Source organism: Genypterus blacodes, unplaced genomic scaffold (assembly GCF_046128005.1).
Source record: "Genypterus blacodes isolate CSIRO-AG114 ecotype Tasmania unplaced genomic scaffold, CSIRO-AGI_Gbla_v1 ptg000053l_1, whole genome shotgun sequence".
Classification (NCBI taxonomy): domain Eukaryota; kingdom Metazoa; phylum Chordata; class Actinopteri; order Ophidiiformes; family Ophidiidae; genus Genypterus; species Genypterus blacodes.
The window spans coordinates 6,035,504-6,061,305 of NW_027466865.1; the positions used below are offsets into that span (position 1 = coordinate 6,035,504).

The following is a 25,802-nucleotide window of genomic DNA, read 5'->3' on the forward strand; positions in this document are numbered from 1 at the left end:
TGAAAACCCCCCTTAGACACAGACACTTTCAGAGTAACTTGTGTCTTCACAGTCGTGTCTCACTCGGTCCTTTTTATGCTTCTTTCATACTCGGATGTACATTAATGGAAGTTCATTTAAGGGTTTGATGTTGAAAATGAGAGTTTGCAGTGTTGTCGGGTTAGACATTCTTACTGGTTTGTACAATCACAAATTTAAACTTGATTCATTCATACTTTCCACAAAATCCTGTTATGTAAATTAAGGATCGGCTATTCAAAGGTCAGTGAAAGTGTCTGTTTCCTTTTCTGGATAGCACAATAGGGAACCTGATATTGTCAACACACAATAGCTGTGAATTGAGTTAAAAACTTTAATTTTGTCATCTTTTTGTGTATATACTTGGACACAATACATATATAAAAGAGCAACAGGAGCATGACTTCCACTTACTCTGTCATTTCACCCTCTGACTCCCATGCCTCCTTCATGGCCCCTCAACACAACAGCCTGCTTGCTTTGCTGGATCGTCTCTGAATCAATGTTTGAGAATTTGACCTGTTTCAGCCTCAGCTTCAGCCTTCAGGCCTTCCACCGCTTGAACTGTGAATTCAAGGTAAAAGTGTTCCAGCTTTCAAGTTCGAGTTGTTGCACGTGAAATGAAACACGAATCTTTGCCACAGGTTTCTATTTTAAATGTAACACTTGAAAGTACTGTGGTTTTTTGGTCTGAGGCACAGTTGTGTGAAAGTCATTTCTCACGCATTGTGTTTGTTCTGCACTCTAAAAGGTGAATACGGGTGTTTGTTGAATCATTGTATTTGTTGAGTAGTCTGTAGTCTTTCTTCTTTGGGGTCTTTAATTTATTATTGAGGATTCTTTGAACCTAAAATCTAAAAATGATCCTTCAACCTACTAAATACTCAAGTATTTCATGTTCAATGTCAGCTTAATTTCACTTTATGAATCTCACGTCATACCTCCAGATTTTTCACCAACTGCAGGTTGAACTGAAATAATCAAAACAATGAACAAAAAAGCTCTCATACTCACATTCAGGTTTGAATAAATCATCAATTTGGGAAAACTGGACAATTTAAGTTGAAGTTAAAGTACAACCAAGTTACAATGATATTAAAGATGGAAGAAATTGTAATCTTTCAAGTCTATGTGACTTAAAGAAATGTAGTTCATCTAAACAAATAACTTAAAAAAAAAAAAAAAAACTTATTTTATGTATGTCTTGCCAATTGAAACAATTTAATTCAAGTTGATCAAACTGTTTTTCTTTTATAAGTTGGATAACTTGTTCAACGGCGAACGTCATTCGCTTGCTGAAGAACAGAGCAGTCAACTCACTTCTAATTTCACAGAAATAATTTAAATGTTTCAGGGCTGACAAAACATTTCACGGAGTGTCTGATATGAGCAGCGACTTCCTCAAACTGTACGTATAGTATGTGTGAGTGAAAACACTCACTGAGATACAGTTTTCTGATATATTCATTTAAAAATTGCATAATATTTTGTGTTACTGTGTAACGATCAGTTTGTCATTGCACTGAACAAATGAGGAAGGTCTGACTTCATAATGTCCTTCAGCGTCGTCAGAATGCTGTTGGGGTCCGACACATTTTGGAAATCAGAAACAAACAAATCAAGCTGATATTCCATTTCATTGTGTAAGGTTTAAGATTTTAACTCTTCTCAATATCCTTTAAATGCAATTACTGTAAATGATTACATTCTACTGGAAGACATTTCAGAGAAGCTAAAGTCATCATGATCATGTTCCTAAAACTAGTTCTTGGTTGTGTCAAAGGAGTCAGAAAATGTAAACAAACGGCTCGTATCACATCACTTTGTATTTATCCTTCTGCAAATTCAAAATCTATCTGAGAAATATGATAGCACGCAAAATATGGAGAGAAAGGGAAGCACATTCCACACCACCTTTATTTTTTAGACACATATGCAGCATACAATATATGACAAATGGTTGGTTGTACAAAACCCCCAATCTATTCAGGTTGACAGCTAACTCCTACACTTCTATTCCAGTGAGAACTCACTTTGCTATAGTGACGAGCATACAAGCAAACTATATATTACTGTGTTAAAATAAGATTAAAGGAAAAGAGTTACAATATCGAGGTAATGTGAACAAAATAAGACGAGTCAAAATACAAGGAATAACTTCATGAAAGTAAGAAGCATCTTGCTGGCTGTAACATGTAACTGGTAGAAAATAGATAATAGATAGATAGATAGATTTTGGATTTTTTTTTCGATGTGGTGCTCCAGGTGCTCCACTTCTTGCTGCACTCTTTGCTGCTCCACTTCTTGTTGCACTCTTTGCTGCTACAGTTGGCTGATGGACTGAGTTTGAGAGGCTGTTTCTCGAATTTTCCTTTCATTGCTCTCGATAGTGTTTACTTGTTTCAGATTAACAGCTTTCCTGCAGATGTTCTTGAATGTAGAGCTGGAGAAGTAGTAAAGCACAGGATCCAGCATGCTGTTGAGGTATGTCAGGCTGATAGTGATGTAAAAGACGGTGGTCGGGAAATCCACAGCGGCGCACACCTCTGAAGAGATCAACTGACTGGTCTGCACCCAGATCACTATCTCTGTGATGTTGCTCGGGAGGAAGCAAACAATGAAGATTACTGCTACTATTGTGATGAAGCACAGAGCCTTCTTGATCTTTGCTTGCTGGCCCAGTTGTCGCCCTTTCAGGTGGCCAACAATTCTGATTGTGCAAAACAGGATCACAAGCAGTGGCAAGAAGAAAGAAAAGAGAAATGCAAATTTATGCCAAGACAGATTAAGACTTCCTGCGGTCTCGACTGTGAAACTCTCACAGATTGTCGGGTGGGCTCGTTGTATCATGAGGACGTGCAGAGTCATTGAAACAGTGAGCAACCACAGGACAGCTGCACCACACGCTGCTTTGAAGAGACTCAGAGAGTTGATGGGATGATGAGGATGCACCACACGGATGTACCTGTCCAAAGCGATTACCATCAGGAAGAATGTGCTTCCACTTCGGTTCAATGCCAACATGAAGAGCGTGATGAGACACAGAGCATTTCCAAACCTCCATTCGATCCCAGAGTAGTAGTAGCTGGCACGGAAAGGCAAAGCCATGTTGAGCAGGAAGTCAGCCAGTGCCAGGTTGAAGAGTAGCACCGTGCTGCTCTTCCAGGGCCTCATGTGGAAGATGAAGATCCAGAGGGCCAAACCATTGCCCAGGACACCAAAAACAAACTGTAAGAACAGCACTGGAGGCATCATGTTGATGAGCAGGGTCCCAGTGAAATTGCATTGCATTTTGAGCTGGTTGATGTGTGCAGATCAGACAAAATAACCTCTTGAGAATGGTGTGAATTCCTTTAAGGGAAACAAATATATGCAAACCCAGCAAGAGGCGTATGTGGTTTCATATCTTTTGCTCTGACAGGAAGCTTGAGGTTCTGCATTCTATCAAATGTTACACACCGAGTGATGTCTAATGCTCTTGCGTGTGAGCATGTGTCCAGCCTAGTATTGCCTTCATGGTCTGAAAAGCTTAGCAAATATCGACCCTCAGAAGCTCACAATATCACACAGATTACTTAAAAACTGATATTAACAAAATACACACATTTTAAATAAAATACACACATATCTCTGATGTGAAAATTCACCTTAAATTGTGAGTAGATACACATTAGATCTGTTTTTGTGGAAGTAATGCCATTAAAACTGTATGCATTATTTACTGCCCTTCCTGTTGAAAACCGGTGCATGATGAAATGAGAAAAATGTTACAATTTGCTGAAAGCTTTAAAGTCTGAACTGAGAATTTTGATATCTTCTTTGTCAGGTCTGAAAATCGGGTTGTCATGGTACCAACAGTTTGGCTTTGATAAAATTACGAAGATTGGTATTGCAATACTCAATATCAATACGATGCCATTAAAAAAAGAAAACACCTTACACACACAGTATACACACATATGTATATACGTATTCATATGCACATATATCTATATATATATCTATATATATACACACACAGTACATATATACACATACATACTTGAGAACATGAGAGGAATACATGTTGTTGTAATGTTGAATTGTGATATTGATTTATTGTCTTGTTGTATTGATTTGTGTTGTGTTGAATGTTCTGTGTGCTGAGAGGACATCAAGGTACATTAGCTATCAAGAATGCAAATCATACACATATATGAAGCTGTACTGCTGCCTAGTGGATAACATCTGAAAGTGCTATTTATTCAACCATATTGCTGTACAAAGCTTCAGTCAGCACAGATGCATAATTTTCCTCAACTCTTAATAAAAGACTGGGACTAACAGATGTACTGCTCTTATGGTGGAATGGTTAGAAGGCCTGACCATGATGATGTAGACGTAGACATAGAGCTTGTTTGCTTTTTGTTCCAGTCCAGTATCTCATCTCACGTGACTTATTTGCCATTACGTCATCATATCTGTTGCTGGCTCTTGACCTGTCATGCGCTTCACTCTGTAGTTTATCCAGGGATGAGACCTGGGCTGAGGTACACCACGTGTGTGTTCAGGGTTCAGGCAGAGTGGAAAAATGTGAACGAGCCAGTCAGACCTGCAGGACAAACACGTCCTCTTGTTCTCCTCTGCTGTTGTCGCATCAGCTCTTGTGTTTCCTTCACCTGCATACGTGGGAACAAAACATCATGGTGGCCACGCACATGAAATTCCAGTTGTACCACCTTGAGGAGGACTGAATTGTAAATATGAACTTAAAATCTACATGAGAGGTTATATTAATTTTGTCTCTATCACCCATTATGTTATGACTACAGTGTGTTTTTAAGCTGATTGTTGGGGACAGTGATAGAGGAAGCCGTGCTTGAGACAATCAAAGTTGGTTCTTCCACATACCTGAGCTCAGAGTCTCTGTCGGCCAGCTGAGTTAATGGTGTGGCCGGTTCTCCAACACATGGATTGATAGTCAACTCCCTGGCTATAAGCCCTCTGTCCTGTTTGCTGAGTTTGCCTGGGTGCAGAGCTCCATATTTAGTAGTTCCAATGTTCTTCCACCTTCAAAGCAGGAAGATTCCAGTAGCCTTGAGACAAACCTGTATCCCAGGGCTGTAGACAGTCCTGACCTCATTGGATGTAGAAATATTTCAAGGATGATTAATTGAAATGTGCCAGAATACTTATAGATATATTTTCACTATATTAATTTAAATGTTTTATGAATATTTATATTATTTTGTACATTATGTATAACAATTAAAACGATTTATAAATATTCTAAATATATAACATTATGATGGAGTGTTATCAATGTTGTGTTTAGATGATGAAAAAGTAGTTTAGAATTGAGAGAAAAGTAATAAACGTCGCGGCTTTTATTCTGGAAAACAAAATGACGATGTTACAGAGAAAAAAAACATGAACGTAGTCAAAGAATGAACAACTATGAACGGTTATTTAGTTAAATCTCACAGGAGAACGTGAGGGCGACGTGAGTGGGAGAGACTAAGCGGCGTGACGGGGGAGGATCCGTGTGCGTGACGCGGGCACACCGGGTTTCTCTTCCTCCTCCTCCTCCTCCTCCTTCATCATGATGCCTGGTGCGGAATGAGCGCGGATCCCGCTTGGAAATGTCACAGACACACGCACACTCAAGTATACACACGGTGCTCCGAGTCGACTGATTGCTAAGTGTCTGCCCGCGCGCCGACACGAAGGACCCGGATAAAGCCGTGATATTTACCCGTGGAAACATCTGGAAGCTTTGGCTTTACCCCCCCCTGTTTTGGTTGTTTTTGGAGGGAGGAGGAAGAAGTGAAGTGAACGCGTCGCCTTCGTTGTGTTTGACCCGAGCCAGAGGAGGATGAACAGCATAAGACAGGTGCCTTCGAAGGTGAAGACCAGAAGGACGGAGGCTAACCTGGGAGCGGAGAGGGAACATTTCGATAAACAGCAGGTAAATGGCGGATTGTGGCGGCTTTGGGGGGGACATAAACGCTGAAAGTATCCGGTAACCTGCCGCCTTGTGTCGGCCTGAAGAGGAGCGAACGCGGACTCGCTGTCTGTTTCTACCGCAGAGGCCACGTCTCTCATTTAGACGGCGGTGTCTAAAAGCATAATATGCTTTTCAATTAAAAAACAACCATGGTACTCCATAGGTCTTCTTCTCTGTCTCTCTGTGTGTCTCTGTCTCTCTCTGTGTCTGTCTCTCTGTCTCTCTCTCTGGTGAAGTTGTGCTCTGTGATCCATTTGCATGTGTTCATTCATCAAGTGAAACTCAAACATTCTCTGGTTTCAGATTCTACTAATGTGATTGCTTAATTTTGAGTTTGTTCCTAACAAACCGACTCACAATGGACTTCTCTTTTCTTTTCGTTTTTACCCAGAATTATTAATCTGATATTCTGATCTCATATATGATAGATGACTCCCATCATTCCTTGGTTTTTGCAGCGCATTTGTCTCCTCATTGTGTGAAGGTATAATGTGGCTTTTTGTCACTGCAAGTTCTAGTTTGTGACACATTTCACCTGATTAGTCTGAACTATAAACATTAGTCACTTTAGGATTGTTTGTTTTCACATATGGCCACTTGGCTACATGTGATTGAAGGTCAGTCAGTTTCAACAATGGCAGACTGACAATCACTCCTCACTGTGCTGTGATCCTCACTATCACGCTCATCTAGTCCTTCCTGTTTGGTTACCTTTCCTTCCTTTCATACTTCACTTCTTTTAACACCGTCTTTGTATAAAAAAGCAGCACAGAGACAAAGCTGATGTCCTCACACACACCTTTATGCACTCTCACCGGCATTTGCTTAGTAAATAAACTATACAATTCAGATTGCTGCATGTTACTTTGTGGTTTCGAAGGATGTGTGTCACCATTCCTCCACGGATGAGCAAGATAAGGCTCAGACAGTGGAAGCTTCACAGTGTCGTGGAATAAATGCGTAAATCTGATCAAGACAAAACATCTAATCATACTGGAGCTGCTTTCAAGTGAAGCACGCACACACACACACACACACACACACACACACACACACACACACACACACACACACACACACACACACACACACACACACACACACACCCCAGGTCTGTCAGTCAGACTGCTAGAAATGAGAATCAAATGAGGTAGAGTCACTAATCAAAGTGGGAGTTGTAGTAGTGACAGCACCTCGTATGTAAATGAGCACATGTGACACTTTTAAGCCGTAAGGGGCCGAGCTTGACTGTGTTGGGCGTCTACTCACCTGTAAAAGTATTTGTTTGCGTTTCAAGCGCGTGCAGAGAGGCGAAGCATTCAATTCTTTCCCTTTAAATAACAACTTGCATCACTTTAATACCTTAATATACCTTATAAGGCCAAAGATCCTGCAGCTCTTCCTCAGTTCAACCCAAGTCAAAGTTGACTTGCACCATATTTGTTGATTTACAAATGGCAGCTTGTGAGAATAGACATTTTGATTCCACAAACTGGGTGTTGGGACAGAAGACATAAGAGTGTGTCTTGCTAGTTTCACATTGAACAAGTATTGCACAGTGTGTTGAATTAAAGTCACAAATGATAATAGGTGAGATGTTCATAATGGAGTGAAATTGGTTAGTGTAAGTGATGTCATGAAATAGAAGCCGATTTGTCCGAGTGGCTGATAAAAGGCAGGATGTTGAACGTGACTGGGTGACATGCAAATGAGAAGGATGAGTCGCGTAAGAACCATTATCAAATTACTTCTCTCTGTGTGTGTGTGTGTGTGTGTATTAAGTAATGACATGCTTGGCTTAAAAGGCAGCTTAGGATGAAGCTTGTATACATTTATCCATTAGATGAATGTTGCTGTTGTCATTGACTCGCTGAATGTTGCTGATTCACTCCGTGCAGTGAAACTCTGCTGCTGCAGCTCCCTGCTCACTTTCTTCCTCATGTCGACCCTGGTGTCAAGGTGAAATGTGCCACACAGTGCTCTCTGTGTGTGTGTGTGTGTGTGTGTGTGTGTGTGTGTGTGTGTGTGTGTGTGTGTGTGTGTGTGTGTGTGTGTGTGTGTGTGTGTGTGTGTGTGTGTGTGTGTGTGTGTGTGTGTGTGTGTGTGTGTGTGTGTGTGTGTGTGTGTGTGTACGGGTTTCTGTGGTGTTTGCTTTCCTTCTCTCTTGTTGCCTGAGTGAGTGCCCATGAGAGAGTGAAGGGGGATGGGAAAACACAGCTACCTAGTGGGAGTGTATAGACAACTGGAGCACTTATTATGATGGTTGTGTATGATGGTTGTGTTGTATGCAGTGTGACAGTGTAGAGTTCTTTCAGTCTTTATCCAGGAGCTCGTCTTTGTTTAGCAAACATGTGCTCATGCCGTCCCCAATTCTGCTCTTTTGTTTTCACTAAAAATACAAGCTGCGTACTCATGATGCTGTGCTAGTGCTGTCATGGTAACTATGACAAAACACTAAGCCTGATTGTCAAAGTGTGTGTGTGTGTGGCGCATCATTAAGAGGCAGAAACTAGTTTCTCTCTAGAAAATCCCCAGTTGTAACTTCCTTCCTCCACACTTGTGAGACACGTTCCCACTCACACTCAAGTGTCAGACACTACGCTACAAATCACATGTATGATATCTAGTGTGTGAGCTGCCCTGGGATGAGATCTCACCTTGCCCAGCAGGACATTGAGTTCATGGGTGGTCTTCCACAGTGTAACTCCAGCGTAGTCATTAGCAGCCACACAACCATTGGTAGAAGCACAACATGCAGTTAAAGTGTGTGTTTGTGTGTGACCTTGTCAGCCACTGCCCCAGTCTGTTGAATTAGGCAGATAAGGACGTACAATAAGTGCTCTTGCTGCAGGGCTCTATGTTCAGTGTGAGGCAGCTCAGGTGTGGTGGTTTTGCTTTGACACACTCCTACTGGACATGTCCAAGCACATGGACACACTCCTGAAGAGCAGAGACGACAAGGTAAGAGGTTTTACTGCAACGAGGAGTGTATATGTGTGTGATGCCTGTGGTCAACTGAGTGTGTGTGTGTGTGTGTGTGTGTTTGTGTATGCGCGCATGTACAGACCATATGGCGGCCTGAAGGATTAGTGCAGGCCGTCCTCCCTCTCACTTTTCTGTCCAACTCAGAGGATTTGACAGATGCAGCTTTAACTTGTGCATCATACACACACACCGTCGACTGTGACGCCACAGCTGGACTGAACACACATCTGTGTATTTAACACCTGACATACCGTAGGTGCTGGCATTGTGTGTGTGTGTGTGTGTGTGTGTGTGTGTGTGTGTGTGTGTGTGTGTGTGTGTGTGTGTGCGTGTGCGTGTGCGTGCATGTGTGAGAGAGTTGAAGGTCTACTGCCCATAACTTAATGGAGATCGTACATGAATATGCAGGCAGATTGGTGCAGAAAGGTTGCCAGTTTCATGTACCAGTGCTGCCTTAGTATCCTTGAGCAAGGGCACTTAATGCGAGAGCTTCGTATTGTTAAAGATATTTATATATACAATTTCCAAAACTCTACACTTCTCAATACATCATTTAATTGCATTTGCATGTGTTGGGTCTTCACGGCATGTTACAGTCACAGGGTCCATGTTATCTATACGGCGGCACCTCTCTTCTATACCGTACATGTGGGATATACACGTCTCTCTCTCTCACGTCACATTATGTCAGCCATGTACGACAGAGAACAATCATGTCTGCTTTAGTTTTCATCAGTGTCACATGATTGTTCTGCACACCTCCCCAAAATGCAGCAGGGCAGCATGCTGGCAGCTCGGCGTAGTGATCCTTCACTATGTGTAGTTTGCGGTCGTCCTCTATGCGATGCCCTCCTCGCGCTCTCTCTCTCTCTCCGTCTCTCTCACCTCTTTCATCGCCCTCTCCGTCTCTCTGAATGTACTCCGAGTGTCTCCCTGCAGTCACGCTGCTCAGTGGCCATCTGTTGGGGCCTCTGTGCCAGCCTCTGTGTGCCAGAGCTTTGCCCCCCACCTCCCCCCCTGCCTTCCCCTCCAACCCAATCTTCTCCCCCAGCTGTCCGCCTTCCTCCCCAACAAACCCCTCATTGTCACACTGCCCTCCGTCCTCGCTCTCTGCACTCGCCTGGCGTTAAATGGACTAGCAGATCGAGGATGGGCGGGGGGGTGTTCTCCTATTAACCAGGACACCCCTGGCTCAGGCTTCACCCACAGTAGCCCCTCTGTGCTCTATGTTCTCCCTTTTTTAGTTATTGTAGCCATGTATGTTTTGGTGGTGTGTGTGTGGGGGGGGGCTGATGTGCCGTCCCAAGTTTCTTGTTTCTAAAAGAGGCTTTCATAGGTTTTTGCCAGATTAGGTGCATTGATCACTTACCTTTCTTATCTCACTTCCTTACTTCCTTATCTTACTGATGATCACATTGCTCGAGGTTGTTCCCAGCTACGTGTTAAGGACGTAACCGCCGCTCTTCCCTCAAAGACAACATGAGCGCGTGACCCAAGATGGAGACTTGACCTAAAGTGGAGCTGTCGACACAGCGCTTGGGCCTGATTTAGGGAGGATTTGACCTTGGGTGGGGTCGAGCTGGCCTGTAGCTGTGTAGCTGCAGCTGTAATCGGTATGTGGGCCGACTTCACACACGTTTTGAGCAACCGCGTCTCTTTAAATCAACCCTGTCTTGAAAAGAAACATGATTCAAGCGGATACATTTGTCTGGTGGCTTTTCCATGACTGTGCATCACACACTTGTCAAACTCGTCAGGCCGGTGAAATGTTTGCACAAAAGGACGCCCTTGTTTAAAGTTATTTTCCCCCATATTTATTGAATAACCAGCTCAGATATAAAGGTTTATTTGTGTATGTGCAGTCAAAGTTGCAGTTATTAGTTCATAAATACAAACCAGACGTTGGCTGGCAACACTAAAACAGCTTTCCTTCACTGACTACTCACCAAATGACTTTGTCAAAGTTAACAAAACTGCAAATGTGTATTTTCATTTTTCTTTTAAATACTATTTTGGTATTTTGCTGCTCCTGCTTGCTTTCTGCCTGCAGACATGACTAACTGTGTGGGAAGCAAACACTTTGCCTGTGGTGGTGGGCGAGTGTTTCACCTTTGCACCCGTCAGTGTAAAGTGTGTATCTCTGTGGCATTAATTACATCACACTTCTTTTCCTTTCGTCGGCTTGCACCAGATTTTGTATTTCGGTGTCTTTTTTTCTTCCTTTGAAGAAAAAAGGCAGCTGCGTGAGCACAACAAACCTGGAGCTGGTGGTGGTTCTGTGTCCTGCTCAAGAGCACTTCACCAGGATACTCAGCTTACTTAGCATGAAACCGAAGTCTCCCGATCCACGTTCCGCTTTCTTACTTTAGTCAGTCAATTAATTGATGTGGTGACTTTAGGTTGTGTATGACCATGACCAACACAGTGCAGCAGTATGTAACGTGAGCAGAAGTGGAGATTATGTTGCGTTGTGGCGGTGAGTTAAGAGGGAAGGTGAACGTACACACACACACACCTCCAGTGTGGAGACAAAGCTTTTGTTCCCTTCCTGTTTTCTTTTCCTTTTCAGCAGCTCTGGTTTTACCTGTTGGGCAGGTCGTGGACGAGGCTGCTTGTGTTTTGTGATAGTGGTGATGATGCTCTGCCTCCTATTGGTTTTATCATCTGCAGATTAAAATCCTAACATTAATTGGCCCTGAGCTGTGGAGGAAGATCCAGACCTACAACTCAGACGGTGCATACTGTCCGTCATACACACAGCCGACCAGCTCCAACATTCCTCCAGATCTTTATCTGTAGCTGAGCAGGCAGTAGCTCAGTGGGTAGAGCTTCCGCTTGGGAACCGGAGGGTTGCCGGTTCGAGTCCCTGCCGAGGTGCCCCTGAGCAAGGCACCGAACCCGCAATTGCTCCCCCCTCTGCGAAGGGTGGTAATGTAATGTAAGTCGCTTTGGATAAAAGCGTCTGCCAAATGATCGTAATGTAATGTAATGTAATGTAATGTAGCTGTCATAAACGTCTTTGACTGCTGAATCGGCAGCATCATCGCTACACACCGCTGCTAGTGGAATGTTTCTCGCCTTAATTGTTAATGCACAGCGTCGTCGTGAATGTGATGCCTGTCTGAGCATAACGATCTGAATTTCTCATCAAGACTCGTGTCTTGAAATGAAAGAGCGTCTTGCCAGTTAAAGCATTGTCACGCTACTTTAATGGCAGTAGCAACGGCAGCTCTCACACTACTTAATACCTTCAGATTACAAATTGCACAGTCGTTATGATCCGTCTCATCTCTCAGATTGACAGGCAGGTCAACACATACCTTAGCAACAGATATCTCATTGCCTCATGGATGAACGGTTATCACTGGTTGTTCTGTTTCCTGTCTCAAAGCTGAATAGCTCATCAGTCACATCTAACATCATAACTTCCCTCACAAAGAGCCTGACACACATCTCTTAACCAGGCCATTGGTGCTATTTTGAGGACAAGGAAACATAAGGAATGTTGTTTTGTCGCCTTGCACCTTTTCCACCGGAGGTCTCATAACGCTCAGCCTAGAATGTCTCTCACATCATCTTAGTGCTGAAGTAAATATGAACATACCCATTTGAAGCGAGAGCTTGAGCTGCTAAAATGTTTCACAGACTGTTGTTGCTCAATTGAAATCAGGCAAACCATAAGGTGAGAGCTGAACATCAGTCGCTGGTCACTGCAGTCCATTCTGCTGTCATTTGTTTGTTGTTTGTTTATGTAACATTGTCATGAGTCAGGAATTTGTTTATGTAAGCCAGAGTTGGAATGCTGGACAATTTGCTTCCAATATGATAACCTTCAATATTGCCTGTATCTGGAATTTGTGTGAAGCTGTCTGACCGGCCTGTAACAATAGTGGACACACTGTTTATGGATCTGTGTACATGCATAATAGTGCATGTTACTGCATTGGGTGGACGGAATGTGTGTGAATGCAAACATAATGCCTGGGAAAAGTCTGGCAGTGTGTATAAACCAAATTCTGCAATTCCGGGAGAGCAGCTCCAACAACTTCTCTACCACCGATAGTTTTCGATCTCTGTATGAAAGAGCTTCACCGTGTTGCCTGTTTCAAAGGACGCAAGTTTCGTCTACAGGACACGGGCAACTGTGCTCCTCTTGTTCTCCCAGTGCCCTTTGATGAATCCTCTCCTGTGCTCCTCTCCTCCGCAGCTGAGCAGCATCAGCAAAGCCATCACCTCCGCTGAGACGCCTGTGAAGGAGAAGCATGCACGCCGTATCTTTAAATAAGTCTGAAGTCTGCCCAAACTAACATCAGATTCAGTACAGCTATGATTTGTTTTTGTTTTTTTAACTCTGTGGTTACCTGTGATGAGTCTTTTGTGTTTAATGTATCTTTTGTGTATCTATCATCAGTGCCTGCACAGTAATGTGATGATTATCTGAAAGTAATAGGGTATTAATATAATATCAGCAAAACAGTGTCGATGGTCAGGGATTTATTGTTGCATGAAGTTGTGGACATGGAGGGGAACACTTGGGGTTTTGTGCTAGTTGCCGTTTCCTTAACGGCCGCAACAGGAATCATCCTGGGGACGCACAGGGAGAAGGGAGCCTTCACGTTCTGGTCGTACGCTCTGGGATTCCCACTGGCGGGCAGCTCCATCCTCAGCTGGAAGTTCTGCCACGTGCTGCACAAAATCCTGAGGGACGGCCACCGCAATGTACGAGTCAGCTCTTATATGATTCAAGTTTTCTAAATCGGGCTGAAAAGTACTGTTGCTGACTTTATGTCACTATCGCCATCTCAGGTTCTACAAGACTGCATAAGACATCACAGTAGTCTGGTTGAAATTGGAAAACTATGGGTAAGTTTTTATCTTGTTCCTTTCACCAATCCTGTTTTAATTTGTTAGCGAGTCTGTTTGTTAGATCTTCAAAAAAACAGCAGAGAGATATGAAGACCATGTGTGGCCAGTTTGATGTCAGATAATGTGATGAATGCAGCGCTGTGACGAGCAGGACAGAATAATTCGGCCGTCAACTTGTCACCCGTATGTTTGGTTTATGTGCAGTAGAAGTGTGTTGTAGCAGCAGTCACATTGTGATATCTTGGTCCAAAATGTAACATTTTGTGGCAGGCCAACTTTTCACAATCTCAGCTCCCTCATGTTGGTTAACTTTCATCAAAGGTGCATGGGTCCTACGATTGTCTATCACATCATTATGAAGTGCTCTCTTATTTCTTTTTTGAATAAAAAATTAGAATATGAATATTAATGTACAGTTAACCGGGCTTCACGCAAAGCCTGAGCTCATCTGTGTGCTAAGAAATATGAGATTTGAGTTAACTTTAAGATGGGGATTATATTTTTGGTGGGTTTTGTAAAATGAGCTGAATTTAATTCATCCTCATCCACTTTTACAATTCCCAGGGCAACCTCCATGACAAGTACGGACAGCTGGTGGCTTTGTACACCAGGCTGCTCTGCACCAAGCTGGAGTTTCACAGCAAGGTACAGTCTTTCCCCGTCATGTGATCAGACTGTGGGTTGCTGCACTGAGATACAGCTGGAATTCACAGCGTATGAATGCCTGCTTGTACTAAGATGCCAAAAAATGTGCTTCATCACAGCATTCGGATATCCCACCAAACCTGGAGGCCTCAGATGAAGTCCTGGAGCGCACCGCAGGAACAGACATCAATAACGTGTGAGTCTCAGTAGTAACATATTTGAACACCCCCTGTTTTTCCCCAGCGTCTTTTGCTGCGTTTCATTGCGGGAGATGGTAGCGATGAAGCTTGCGAGGCCTCCTGCACGCTCTCCATTTCACAGGGTCAGATCGTCATTGTCTCTGAGTGGGGCCCTTCTCTTTCTAACCAAGGTATCAACTTCTGTCCCTCAGGTTCCAGCTCACAGTGGAGGTGTTTGATTACTTGGACGCAGAGCTGAGGCTTGCCGAGACAGGTGAAAAAAACTCCTCCTCCCACCTTTCCTCCATCCCACCATCCAAGCAAGGAAACCTGAGCTAGAGGGCTGCAACCTTGCTGACATTATCTATTTATGTACCAAACCCAAAGAGCTTGTCAAAGGAAGGTTTATTCAGAGCAACTACCGCCCTTCCGAAAAGGATTTTCATGGGCCTTAGAAGATTCTCTTAAAAAAATAATGATGTTAATCTCTTGGCTCTCTTTTCATACACCCTCTCTTGTTTCGGCCCAAATTTGTTTTAACCCAAAGAGGAAATGCCTGCAATTAGTCGATCCACAATCCCGCCTGAACTTTATAAACAAACTTTGTAACTGTGCTGTGAACAAAGCCAGCCTGGCTCTCTGCTGGGGCATATTTCTGCTCTGTAGCATGTTTACGTGTACCATCAAACCTTTATCATACAGCCATCATGTCAATAGAACAAGTTGCATTCCAGGTTAGAGACTTCAGTATGCAACTGTAAGTCGATTAAGCACAACTCTGCAAACATTTCCTCGAAAGGAGGACTCGCCTCATTCTGTGATTACACAATACGTCATATAAACTCGGAACAGTGTATTTGTTTATTCTGTCCATGTATACAGCTTAATCACATGTTTGCCTTTGATCGTACAGACAAATAATCAGAGTGGATGAAACATTCACTTGCAATCTACTACAATCTACTTTTCTAACTACCTATAAGTGGGTTAACTAAAACACCTTTGTATTGTTGGAGATGTGGCTGTTGGTATTAACTTTGGAGATACTTACATGTTTTATGTCTCTTTCCCCAGTGATTCGACAGCTCAACACGTCCATCGCCATCTCCACTCTCACATCAGGCCAGTGTCGGCTCTCCCCGCTGATCCAAGTCATCCAGGACTGTAGTCACCTCTACCACTTCACCGTCAAGCTGCTGTTCAAGCTGCATGCCTGTGAGAGTCATTATTACACTGATTCATTTGAACAGCTGAGGGTATTATTTATGGATCCCGAAGTTTGACAACTTGTACCGTGTCATTGATTTCAGGTCTCCCTGCTGACACCTTACAAGGGCACCGGGATCGTTTCCACGACCAGTTCCACAGGTTGGTTACTCAAGGCCTCAGGCTACAAGTCAATGAGGGCAAAGGCATCTAAAGAGAAGGAATCTTTCACATAATCCTGTCTCACCCAGTCACCAGAAAACTGATGCAAATATTGCCCTGCGGGGTTTGGGAGCATGTGACACATTATATCACTGTGCCTTCTCGAACAATTATTACAAAGTTTGCATACCTGCCAACTGCCTCCTTCTCTGTCGTCCCGCAGCCTTAAGACTTTCTTCAACAAAGCCAGAGACATGTTGTACTTCAAGAGACTGATCCAAATCCCCAAACTGCCTGATGTAAGAGCACAGAGGGTTTGGGAGAGGGGGCGATGATTTCATTTGTTGAGTCACAGCGTCCATTTTTAAAGACAAAACCATACCATTGACCTAATTTTGCATAACAATGAAGTCACATTTTGTTATAGAAGATGGAGTATTGCAACTGTCCCAAATACAAACATGAAAATGACCTGTTTGGATCTCGTTTTGACCTTTACCCACGTTGCTTCTTTCTCCCTGCCAGTCCCCACCAAATTTCCTGCACGCCTCCTCATTGGCTAAGCATGTCAAACCGGTGGTGGTCATCCCCGACGAAGACGAACCAGAGCAGCTAGATGACGATGACGACGACCCCGAGCCACTGATTGAAGTCGGTGACGTCCCAACATCCAGCCTACAGGCCCAACCACTGGTATGGTACACACACATGTTGTCACATTTGTCACACAATTGTAGTGTTAAACTTATGCATTCATTTCACTCTTCCTCTTAGCAGCCTGACATATTTGATCAGACCTTTGGACCCCCCAATGGTGGCTTTGATGACAGGTGAGCAGCAGTGACACACCAAATGTGATTGTTAACGGAGCACTAAGTCTGTGCCACACACACACACACACACACACACACACACACACACACACACACACACACACACGCACATACACACTATGACTGTGTGTGTGATCTGTCCGACAGGGACCTCCAGATCGAGAGGCTCAAACAAGAGCTGGAAATGTTACGAGCGGAGCTGGAGAGAGTCAAAGCAGAGGTGAGAATCGTTTTGACTCCATTCTCATTTTTCAGGCAGTGGCACAGGTGGTGTGACAGCGAAGAACCTTATTGTAGATGTGTGGGGGAATCTGGGTCACATGTTGGGTGGATGTAAATACTGCTCCCGACATGAGGAATGTGGCAAGTAGCCTCTGAACAGGAGGTGACAAAGGGTCTGTTTGTGACTTCTGACGTCACAGACACAACTGTAGCTGCGTCCTCTCTGAAAATCGACTTGTAGTTTCATGATGTCTTTAAGAAGTTGCAGCAGTTGTGCCATATTTGGGGATGTACAATTTCCGAATGGTGGAGGGTCTCTGCAGGTAGAGATGGGTGTGAAATCACGGAAAAAACATTGAGCCAACTTCCTCATGATTCAGGAGTTATGAATCACAATATTTGATTCAATTCTAACTGCCGAGACACCAGACACCTCCTGTTATATAAATTTTGTTAGTTGTATTTACCTGCTCACTAACAGACAGAAACTGAAATTGTGAGATGGAAGGTAGAAGGAAGGTGAAGAAGAGATGATCCAGGATGTTTTTTGTTGATTCAGGCATGAACATTCAATGACTACTCCATTGTAATGTTAAGTGTCTTCTCAGTAAAGCTTTGGTGTCCTATTCCTCCTGCTTCAGGCTCAGCGATACATCACACAGCTCAAATCCCAGATCAACAGTTTGGAGGCCGAGCTAGAAGAACAGCGGGCACTGAAACAGCGCGCCCTTGTGGAAAATGAGCAGCTCCGCATGGAACTAGAGGCCACGCGTCGCCGAAATGCGGAACACGAGGGCGTACAGACGACTTTCATTGAGGCTGAGAGTAAGACAACTTGTACTGTACACACGCACAGACACACACAGACTGTTCCTTGTGATAACCTTGTGTTACCTGTGCAGAAAGAGCTCAGGCCACTGAGCAGCGGTACAACAAGCTGAAGGAGAAACACACAGAGCTGGTGGCCAGTCATGCAGAACTACTCCGGAAGGTACAGACAGACCCCAGATCTGTTTTAAATTAGATGTCAGCACCACACTGTGTGTTGTAACTCTAAATGTGTTAATGTGCTGACAGAGTGCAGACACCGTGAAAATGCTGTCAGCAACCCAGCAGACACAGGAAGAAGTGGAGAGGACCAAACTGCAGCTGTCATTTGAGGTGGATCGGATCAAACAGGAAGCTGACATGAAGGTTGGTGCCATTATTTTGTTTTATGACCGTGGTAGTTCCAAGGTAACGCTGCAGTGTGGAAGTAATACTGTCTGTGTTCCTCATGCAGTTGGAAGAGCAGAAGTTTGAGATGGAGAAGCTGAGGAGAGCCCTGGAGGAGAAGGTGGCAGAAATGTTGCGTATCAAGGGCACCTTACAGAGCAGTGAGCAGGTAATAAAGCCAGAAAGATGTGAACGATCATCTTAGGGCTTGCACGATTAACCGACCATAATCGAATAGTAGATTATAGTCAGTTTTAATCAATAAAAAATGTATGCAATCAATTATTCGGGAATGCGACTTCACACTCCAGCCCAGTTGGTGGTGGAAATGTGCTGTAAAGTTGGCTTGTCGAACATTAAACAACAAAGAAGAAGATGATTATGCGATATGGCAGAAGGTAAAGGTACTATCGATGAGAGTCGGAGCAAGTAAAGACCCAAAACTTTTTTTTTATCTTTAAATGTATTATTAGTTGGTATTGGGAATTTGCTATCTTCATTTGTCCTTCTTGGCTCCGTTACACTGTATGCAAAACATGCACAAACATTGACTACTTGACTAATAATGGAGATCGTTAGTCGATTATTCTATTCATGAAATAATAAACAGCCTCAGATAATTTGCTTGGCTATCATGGAGTTTTCACCTTGTCTGGAGGCTGGATAGACTTCCCTCCTCTGACCCTCCTCATTATTTCTCTGTCTTTGCCAGACATCGGAGCAAATGAACAGCTCCATGACGGCCCTGCAGGCAGAGAAAGAGCGTTTGATGCGATCCGTGAGTGAGAAGGAGGCGGAGCTGTCGTCGCTGCGGCAGGCCACGCAGGTGCAGCAGTCGTCGCTTCAGCAGGAGCGAGACAAAAGCAGCAGGGAGGTGGGAGAGCTGCAGGGCAAACTGCAGGAGAAGGTGAGTCAGTCTCCATGCGCTGTATGTCAGTGAGTTCTGTTCAGTAATATTTCAGTTCTGCAAGGGCAGTTTAGAAGTTAGTTTGGGGCTTAATACTGAATTAAACTATAATTGATCACAGACTTTATTCACAGATTTGCGATTAACAATGAAATAGTGTTAGAAGTTACCAGTTGTTTTTTTTTAAATAAGGTCATGAAGGTGGTCGTTGAAAGAGAAATTTGCATGGGTTGTTGAACATTAAAATACATTGATTTTCACATACATAAACAAACATAAGCAGAATGCGGGTTGGACAGATGGATTTTCATACAGAAATATGCAAATCTTCCATCTGCACTTGTGTTCTCTTTGCAGAGAGTAGGTTGGATTTAGCTAGCAGTTGCTTCATATACAGATGTAAGATTGGACTATTAAACAATATTAAATGTTTGTGTGCGTGCAGATAAGTCGGGAGGAGCAGCTGAAGCAGAGGCTTTTGGAGGAGCAGTTCGCCTTGCTGCAGGGAACCGTCGCCGAGGCAGAGAGCATCATTGAAGATGCCGCTGCTAAGATCGACGATCCGCTTCATATACGCTGCACCAGCTCCCCTGGTCAGAGCCACCTGTGTTACTTGATTAACAAAGCGCTGCAGAGTAAAATGCAAATATAACATTTCCTTAAGGAAGTGGATACGGACAGCAGCTCACGTCCCCACATGCACACATAAATAATAGATGAAGTATAGAAATGATATCAAAGCCAAATTGTGTTGTATTTGAACTTAACTTTGTTTTCTTTTGTAGATTACCTCATTAGTCGAGCAGAGGCCACGTTAGGCTCCATCGACAAAGTGAAAAAGGGGCATGCAGACTTCCTGGGGAACATGGGGGGTAAGCTGTTCAGGTTGTGACTCCACACACATTCATCCAGTGTGTTGCTGGTTGGTGCACTGTGCTCATCTCTGTCTATCATTATATGTTCTTATGAACAGATGCTGGAGCACTGGTGAGGTCTCTGACCCAATTCTCTCACTTGACTGCGGACACCATCATTAATGGCAGTGCCACTGCACACATGGCGCCCACGGACCATGCAGACCGTAAGGAATATCTGTGTTCTTAAATGCTAGCGCAGACTTCAGGAGTATGGCCAATGACTTAACACATGCTCATTTGCACCCTGCAGGATTGACGGAGAACTGCAGAGGCTGTGCCACTGAGACTCTCCAGTTCTTGAGGGACCTGAAGTCCAAAATGAGCCTCCAGAGGGCCGACCCAGCTGCCATCCGCATCATTGTTCAGAAAATCCTGCACTTGGGCCAGGTGAGAAATTGAAGTGTAAGAAAGATGGAACCAATTTAAAAATGACACATGGAGCCTTAATCCTCCCAGTAATTACCAAAGCCCTCAGATCCACATTAACAGATGTGCATAAATAGTCAATAATAGGATGATTATCGAGAATTAATTATAGAACCAATTATGATCAAACCTGGTGCATGTCTGGTTGTAACAAGCACACATGTCTGGAACAAATTGGCAATAAGGATTATCACACACACACACACACACACACACACACACACACACACACACACACACATGCATGTATCCACCCTGAGTCCTGATTATATACCTTTGTCCTCAACACAGAATGATGTTTCGTTTCCTTCATTAGCTTTTAGTAGTGACTCCCAGATCCACTCCTCCTCTGTCTCTCCACACTCATTGTATTTCCAGCGACACACACGTTGCCATGAGACAATCACCAGCCTGTGAAAGTCTGTCTCATTGTTTCCTCCTCTTCAGGCCAAACACGTACCTGTAATTGCGAGTTCACCTCTGGCTTTGGATTGTTGGATTGTTAGTGGTGACATGACCTGTTGGTGTTGGGTGACTAATGGATGACCTGTTTAAGCGCAGTGCTACAAAGACACTAAGGGAGAGTGCGTCAAACCACCTCATGACTAATGAAAATTGTTAAATCTGTGTTCTTGTGCAACAACTACATTTGACATTTTAGCACAATACACCTGTACAATACAATCCAACCTCTGTGAGGCTGATAGTGTTCAGCTGTTGTGTCAGAGTGATGCTGTTACATAAGACAAGTTACACTTTTCTGCATCTAATCATTTGCCTTCTTTCTTTTTTCCAGGAGCTGCGGCCCAAAGGCATGGATATCCGTCAGGATGAGCTGGGAGACCTGGTGGACAAGGAAATGGCTGCAACATCGGCAGCTATTGAGGAAGCGGTCCGCAGGATTGATGTACGTAGTGTATAAGTAATTGATCTCCAGTTAAGGTGTGTGTGTGTGCGTGTGCGTGCGTCCAATGTAATTGATGAATGTCCTTTATGGTTTTATATATAGGAAATGATGAATCAGGCCCGAAAGGACACGTCAGGAATTAAACTGGAGGTCAATGAAAGGTTTGTTCCATTTGGGACTACATCTTGATCATTTTAACAAATCCTCTGACCAGATCATTCCATTAAGGTTTAATCAAAATCAGAAAATTAATTGAATGCCACGGTGTAAAGGTTTCATCTTTGTTGTCTTTCCTTCTTTACAGGATCCTTAACAGCTGCACAGATCTAATGAAGGTAGCTCTTATGCTGTACTTTACACTACAGACATTGTGTTTGTTATGAATTCATATTATTAATATTCATTGCCATCTTAGGCCATCCGCATGCTGATCGTGTCGTCTACCAACTTGCAAAAAGAGATAGTGGAGAGTGGGAGGGTGAGTCACACTGTTCTAATTTTAAAATGCAAAACTGGCAACTCAGTCTTTATCTGAAATAGTCCAACTGTGCTTGTCAGTAGATTAACAGTATTAATGTTTTGGTGTTCAAGGGTGCAGCCACCATGAAAGAGTTCTATGCCAAGAACTCTCGCTGGACTGAGGGACTCATCTCTGCGGCCAAGGCTGTGGGATGGGGAGCCACAGAGATGGTGTAAGTGCACCGGGACGTTTAGAGCTTTCATTTTCTATGTTTAAATGCATTCCATGTAGCATTTGAATTCTGTTATTGTCAAATGAATTGTGATACTTATCTATTTACTCATATCAAATCCAAGAATCAATTCTAGAATCCTCAGAAACGGACAGATAATCTGGCCTCATGAGTTCCCTTCATTATTAACGGTCTGCCAGTTCTCTGGTTGGCAAATAAACCTCCCAAGAACACAAATCTGTATTTAGAAAGTGGCTTCGACTTCGGGCTACAAACCAAACCAGCAGCCAAATGAACACACACTAGGCTCTTTTCCTATCGTATTATCATTCTTTCTTTCTTTGACCGTCTGCTTGTTGGTCCTGTCATCTGCTGGCTTGCAAAAAGACCCATGTAAATAATACAGTGTCGAGGCTGAAGAAGAACATCTGAAATTGCGCCCCCCTCCTACACACACACACACACACGCACCGGGGGGGGCAAGTGCCCTGGAGGCAAACTGGCAACTCTTCAGCTGCCAGTCCACGCTTTTTTGGTCCACCCTCCGATGATTGCCCACTTTAGTTTGACTTTACACTCATCTTAAATGGGTGTGGTGATGATTTTGAGTTATGTGGCTTGACACCTTTGTTAAAGCCTTGGCACAGACATCGACCAGTGTGCAGGAATGTAAAATCTCCCCATTGAGTCATGACTTCTGCATCCACACAGGGAGTCTGCTGATAAGGTGGTGCTGCACACCGGCAAATACGAGGAGTTGATCGTCTGCTCACATGAGATCGCTGCCAGCACAGCACAGCTGGTCGCTGCCTCTAAGGTAAGAGCCTGACACAAATAAGCAGCGCCTCCAAGAAAAACACAGTAGTAAATATATCTTGCGTGCTCTGTTGCCTTGTGTTGTGTACAATGTGTGAGTACTCTAAGACGGCTGTAATCTATTCTGTTTCATTCATCATTCCTGTGATCTCACTCAAACCATGTGACCTCTGTGCAGGTGAAGGCCGACCGTCACAGTAAGAAGCTGACCACTCTCCAGCAGGCTTCTCGACTTGTGAACGAAATGGCCGGTAAGGTCGTGGCCTCTACTCGGACCGGCCAGGAGAACCTGGAGGAGAAGGGTCAGTCAAACTAGAAGCTCTATGAGGCAGATCCTGTGCGCTCTGATGAGCCTCCGGTTGTGACTTTGTTTCCACCATTCTTCTTTCATGATCAGATACCATGGACTTCTCTGGAATGTCGCTCATCAAGTTGAGGAAAGAAGAAATGGAGTCACAGGCAAGTCATGGGCATGATAACAAACAAAGATGGCTTCCTAAAAGGATCAATCATATATGATATACTTACATTCAAATGGAACACAATTTAATAGTAACAGTTATTGACTCAGATAACCAGCTGGTGATTCCCTGTCCATCAGGTAAAGGTGCTTGAACTGGAATCTCAGCTGGATGGTGAGCGTCAGCGTCTGGGCGAGCTGAGGAAGAAGCACTACGACCTGGCCGGAGTTCCGCACGAGCAGCTCTCCGACGGGAATGAAGAAGCCTCGTCGCCGGCCCATCCTGCCTCTATGTCCCCCAAACCCAGCAAACCTGCCATCATGAGGAAACCTGCACTGGCTCAGAAACCAAATTTACAACCCAAAAATATGGTGAGGTGCTATGAAGGGACGGGTTTTAAAAGAATATGAAATATATTTATGTAACTCTGAACATTAACTCTTCTCCCTTTTTCTGTATGTTACAGTTCAGGTAAAAGCCGAACAGAAGAGGAGAAGTTCTCCTCTGTGTAGGACGGCGTTTTTGTGAACATGAGGCTCCCTTTATGTTGCATGCTGACAATCCACAGTCTCATCACCTTTCTCTGTCACTACCTTCTTTTTTCTCCCTGTTTTGCCAACATGGACCACAAGCCTCATTTTTGGCGCTCGATACCTATAGGAGATATGTTTGCTTAACCCCTGTTTTAATGTTAATATGTGGAACAAAAAGGAGAAGTATTATGCTTTTTTTTTTTTTTTCTTTTTTTTTTTCTAAAACACTTTTAATTTTTTAGATAGATAAACACTACTTCTTTTAGATGTCCGGTCTCAGTCATCCAAGGCAACTGGACTCGCTGTTCAGCCTTGAGGAGGTTTCGCAGGCCCCCCACTCTGGTCTCAGAGTTGTTCACGCCTTGGTCCAGGGGACTCGGGTCACATGGAAGGTTAGGTGAGATTGTCATTGAAGTCAGTAGAGTGAATGACTCTCACCCTGATTGAAACTAAGAGGTGTTCAGATCAGTGGCAGGGTTTTCAAGGCAGGGTTTTGACTTCTGTAGTGACATGCAGTGACCAGGATGTCTGAGACCTCCTATTCTCACACACACACACACACACACACACACACACACACACACACACACACACACACACACACACACACACACACACACACACACACACACACACACACTGCTTTTAGAACACATATGTTGACAGTAATCACAAGAGAACAGCATATTTTTTGACCTGTGCTCCGGTGGTTGGTTCTGGTCATGTTTTGTTTCATCACATTGTTTCTTAACATGCACTGTACACTGTTTGCGTTGTGTTGGGTGAAGGAAACTGAGGCGACACACTAAACTCCATGTTGCTGAAGAAGTTTGACATACCTCTGGCTTTGCCTTACCGAAGGACAGTGCTCTTCTAATCACGTGCAAAACTAGCTTTTTGTTTTTCTTAACAGGCGGGATTTTCCCTTTGGCCTTGAAATCTACTGTACTGATACCTTTAATATTACCTGACCTAACGTCTGTAGAGGCATGTGCTTCTCACACTAAGTATAATTTATATTATGACGGTCACCTCTTGAATGTCCCTAAGAGGAATAACTGGATATTGTGTAAATATTTATCAGTAGTCTTAGTGCTTGCATACAAATCCCGTAGGTAGGCATCATTAATCATCAAAAGCTTCTCTTAGGCTGAAACTGTAGGGTTAGTGTATGTCCAATATGAAGGTGTTACACTCCTCTTTGCCTCTGGGAGCTTTTCTTACAGGGTCTTTAAATGCATCTTTTTATGTTCTGTCTCCTCCTCTGTTTGAGATGTCTTTTTATGCTCAGATCTATTAATATATTTTAGTAAAGATATTGGTGGTTTCTTCTTGTAAGATGTGTAAATGTCACACAAATGAACAATAAATGTTTGATTTTATGTAATGGTGTGAGGTGAGTTTGTTCAGACTTCATAGCTAAGAAACACAAAAGAGGAATACTGTTATTTATACAGCATGTTTACAGAAAAATCACAAGCAACACTTGACATTCAGGATAATAAATTGCTTTAAGATTTACTAATTTACCCTGTGGCTATTTGTTTTTACTTGTTTCTAATGAGGAACTCTAAAAAAGGTGCTTTTTAAAAGTTGCATTCAGAATAAACCAAAACTGATATACCAATTCAATCGTATTTGTCCTGCTAAATATTACATCCACATAACCCAAACCTAACCGATAAATTGTACATTAAAACGGTGTGTGTGTGTGTTTCACAGCAGACTTTTGCTCCTGGTCTAATTCACATCTCTCATGTTAGTTGATCAAGTTAACTAAACTTTAAACAGCAGCAGTATGTTTAAACAAGGTGATATCACAGCGA

General features: G+C 43.4%; 2 protein-coding genes across 3 annotated transcripts; one reads left to right on the forward strand and one right to left on the reverse strand.

Moving 5' to 3' along the window:
* Nucleotides 1-1,959: 1,959 nt before the first annotated feature.
* On the reverse strand, nucleotides 1,960-3,356 carry LOC143001379 (hydroxycarboxylic acid receptor 3-like). Its single transcript, XM_076150973.1, has one exon. It carries the CDS (start codon nucleotides 3,307-3,309, stop codon nucleotides 2,341-2,343), a length of 969 nt encoding a protein of 322 aa, XP_076007088.1. The 5' UTR covers nucleotides 3,310-3,356; the 3' UTR covers nucleotides 1,960-2,340.
* Nucleotides 3,357-5,587: 2,231 nt separating this feature from the next.
* hip1rb (huntingtin interacting protein 1 related b) lies at nucleotides 5,588-25,358 on the forward strand. 2 transcript variants are annotated; one of them, XM_076150889.1, is made up of 32 exons: nucleotides 5,588-5,965; nucleotides 13,197-13,260; nucleotides 13,566-13,708; nucleotides 13,796-13,852; nucleotides 14,420-14,500; nucleotides 14,620-14,696; nucleotides 14,892-14,953; nucleotides 15,754-15,894; nucleotides 15,990-16,047; nucleotides 16,271-16,346; nucleotides 16,573-16,740; nucleotides 16,822-16,877; nucleotides 17,028-17,100; nucleotides 17,744-17,927; nucleotides 18,005-18,093; nucleotides 18,180-18,296; nucleotides 18,385-18,486; nucleotides 19,030-19,224; nucleotides 19,670-19,817; nucleotides 20,010-20,096; nucleotides 20,198-20,305; nucleotides 20,392-20,528; nucleotides 21,364-21,474; nucleotides 21,577-21,635; nucleotides 21,779-21,809; nucleotides 21,890-21,952; nucleotides 22,066-22,166; nucleotides 22,878-22,983; nucleotides 23,161-23,284; nucleotides 23,380-23,441; nucleotides 23,584-23,814; nucleotides 23,910-25,358. In XM_076150889.1, the coding sequence occupies exons 1-32, from the start codon at nucleotides 5,873-5,875 to the stop codon at nucleotides 23,916-23,918; spliced, it is 3,213 nt and encodes a 1,070-aa protein (XP_076007004.1). In that variant the 5' UTR covers nucleotides 5,588-5,872; the 3' UTR covers nucleotides 23,919-25,358. The 2 variants fall into 2 exon arrangements, with proteins under 2 accessions (XP_076007004.1, XP_076007005.1); XM_076150890.1 differs by having other exon boundaries at nucleotides 16,825-16,877.
* The last annotated feature ends 444 nt before the right edge of the window (nucleotides 25,359-25,802 follow it).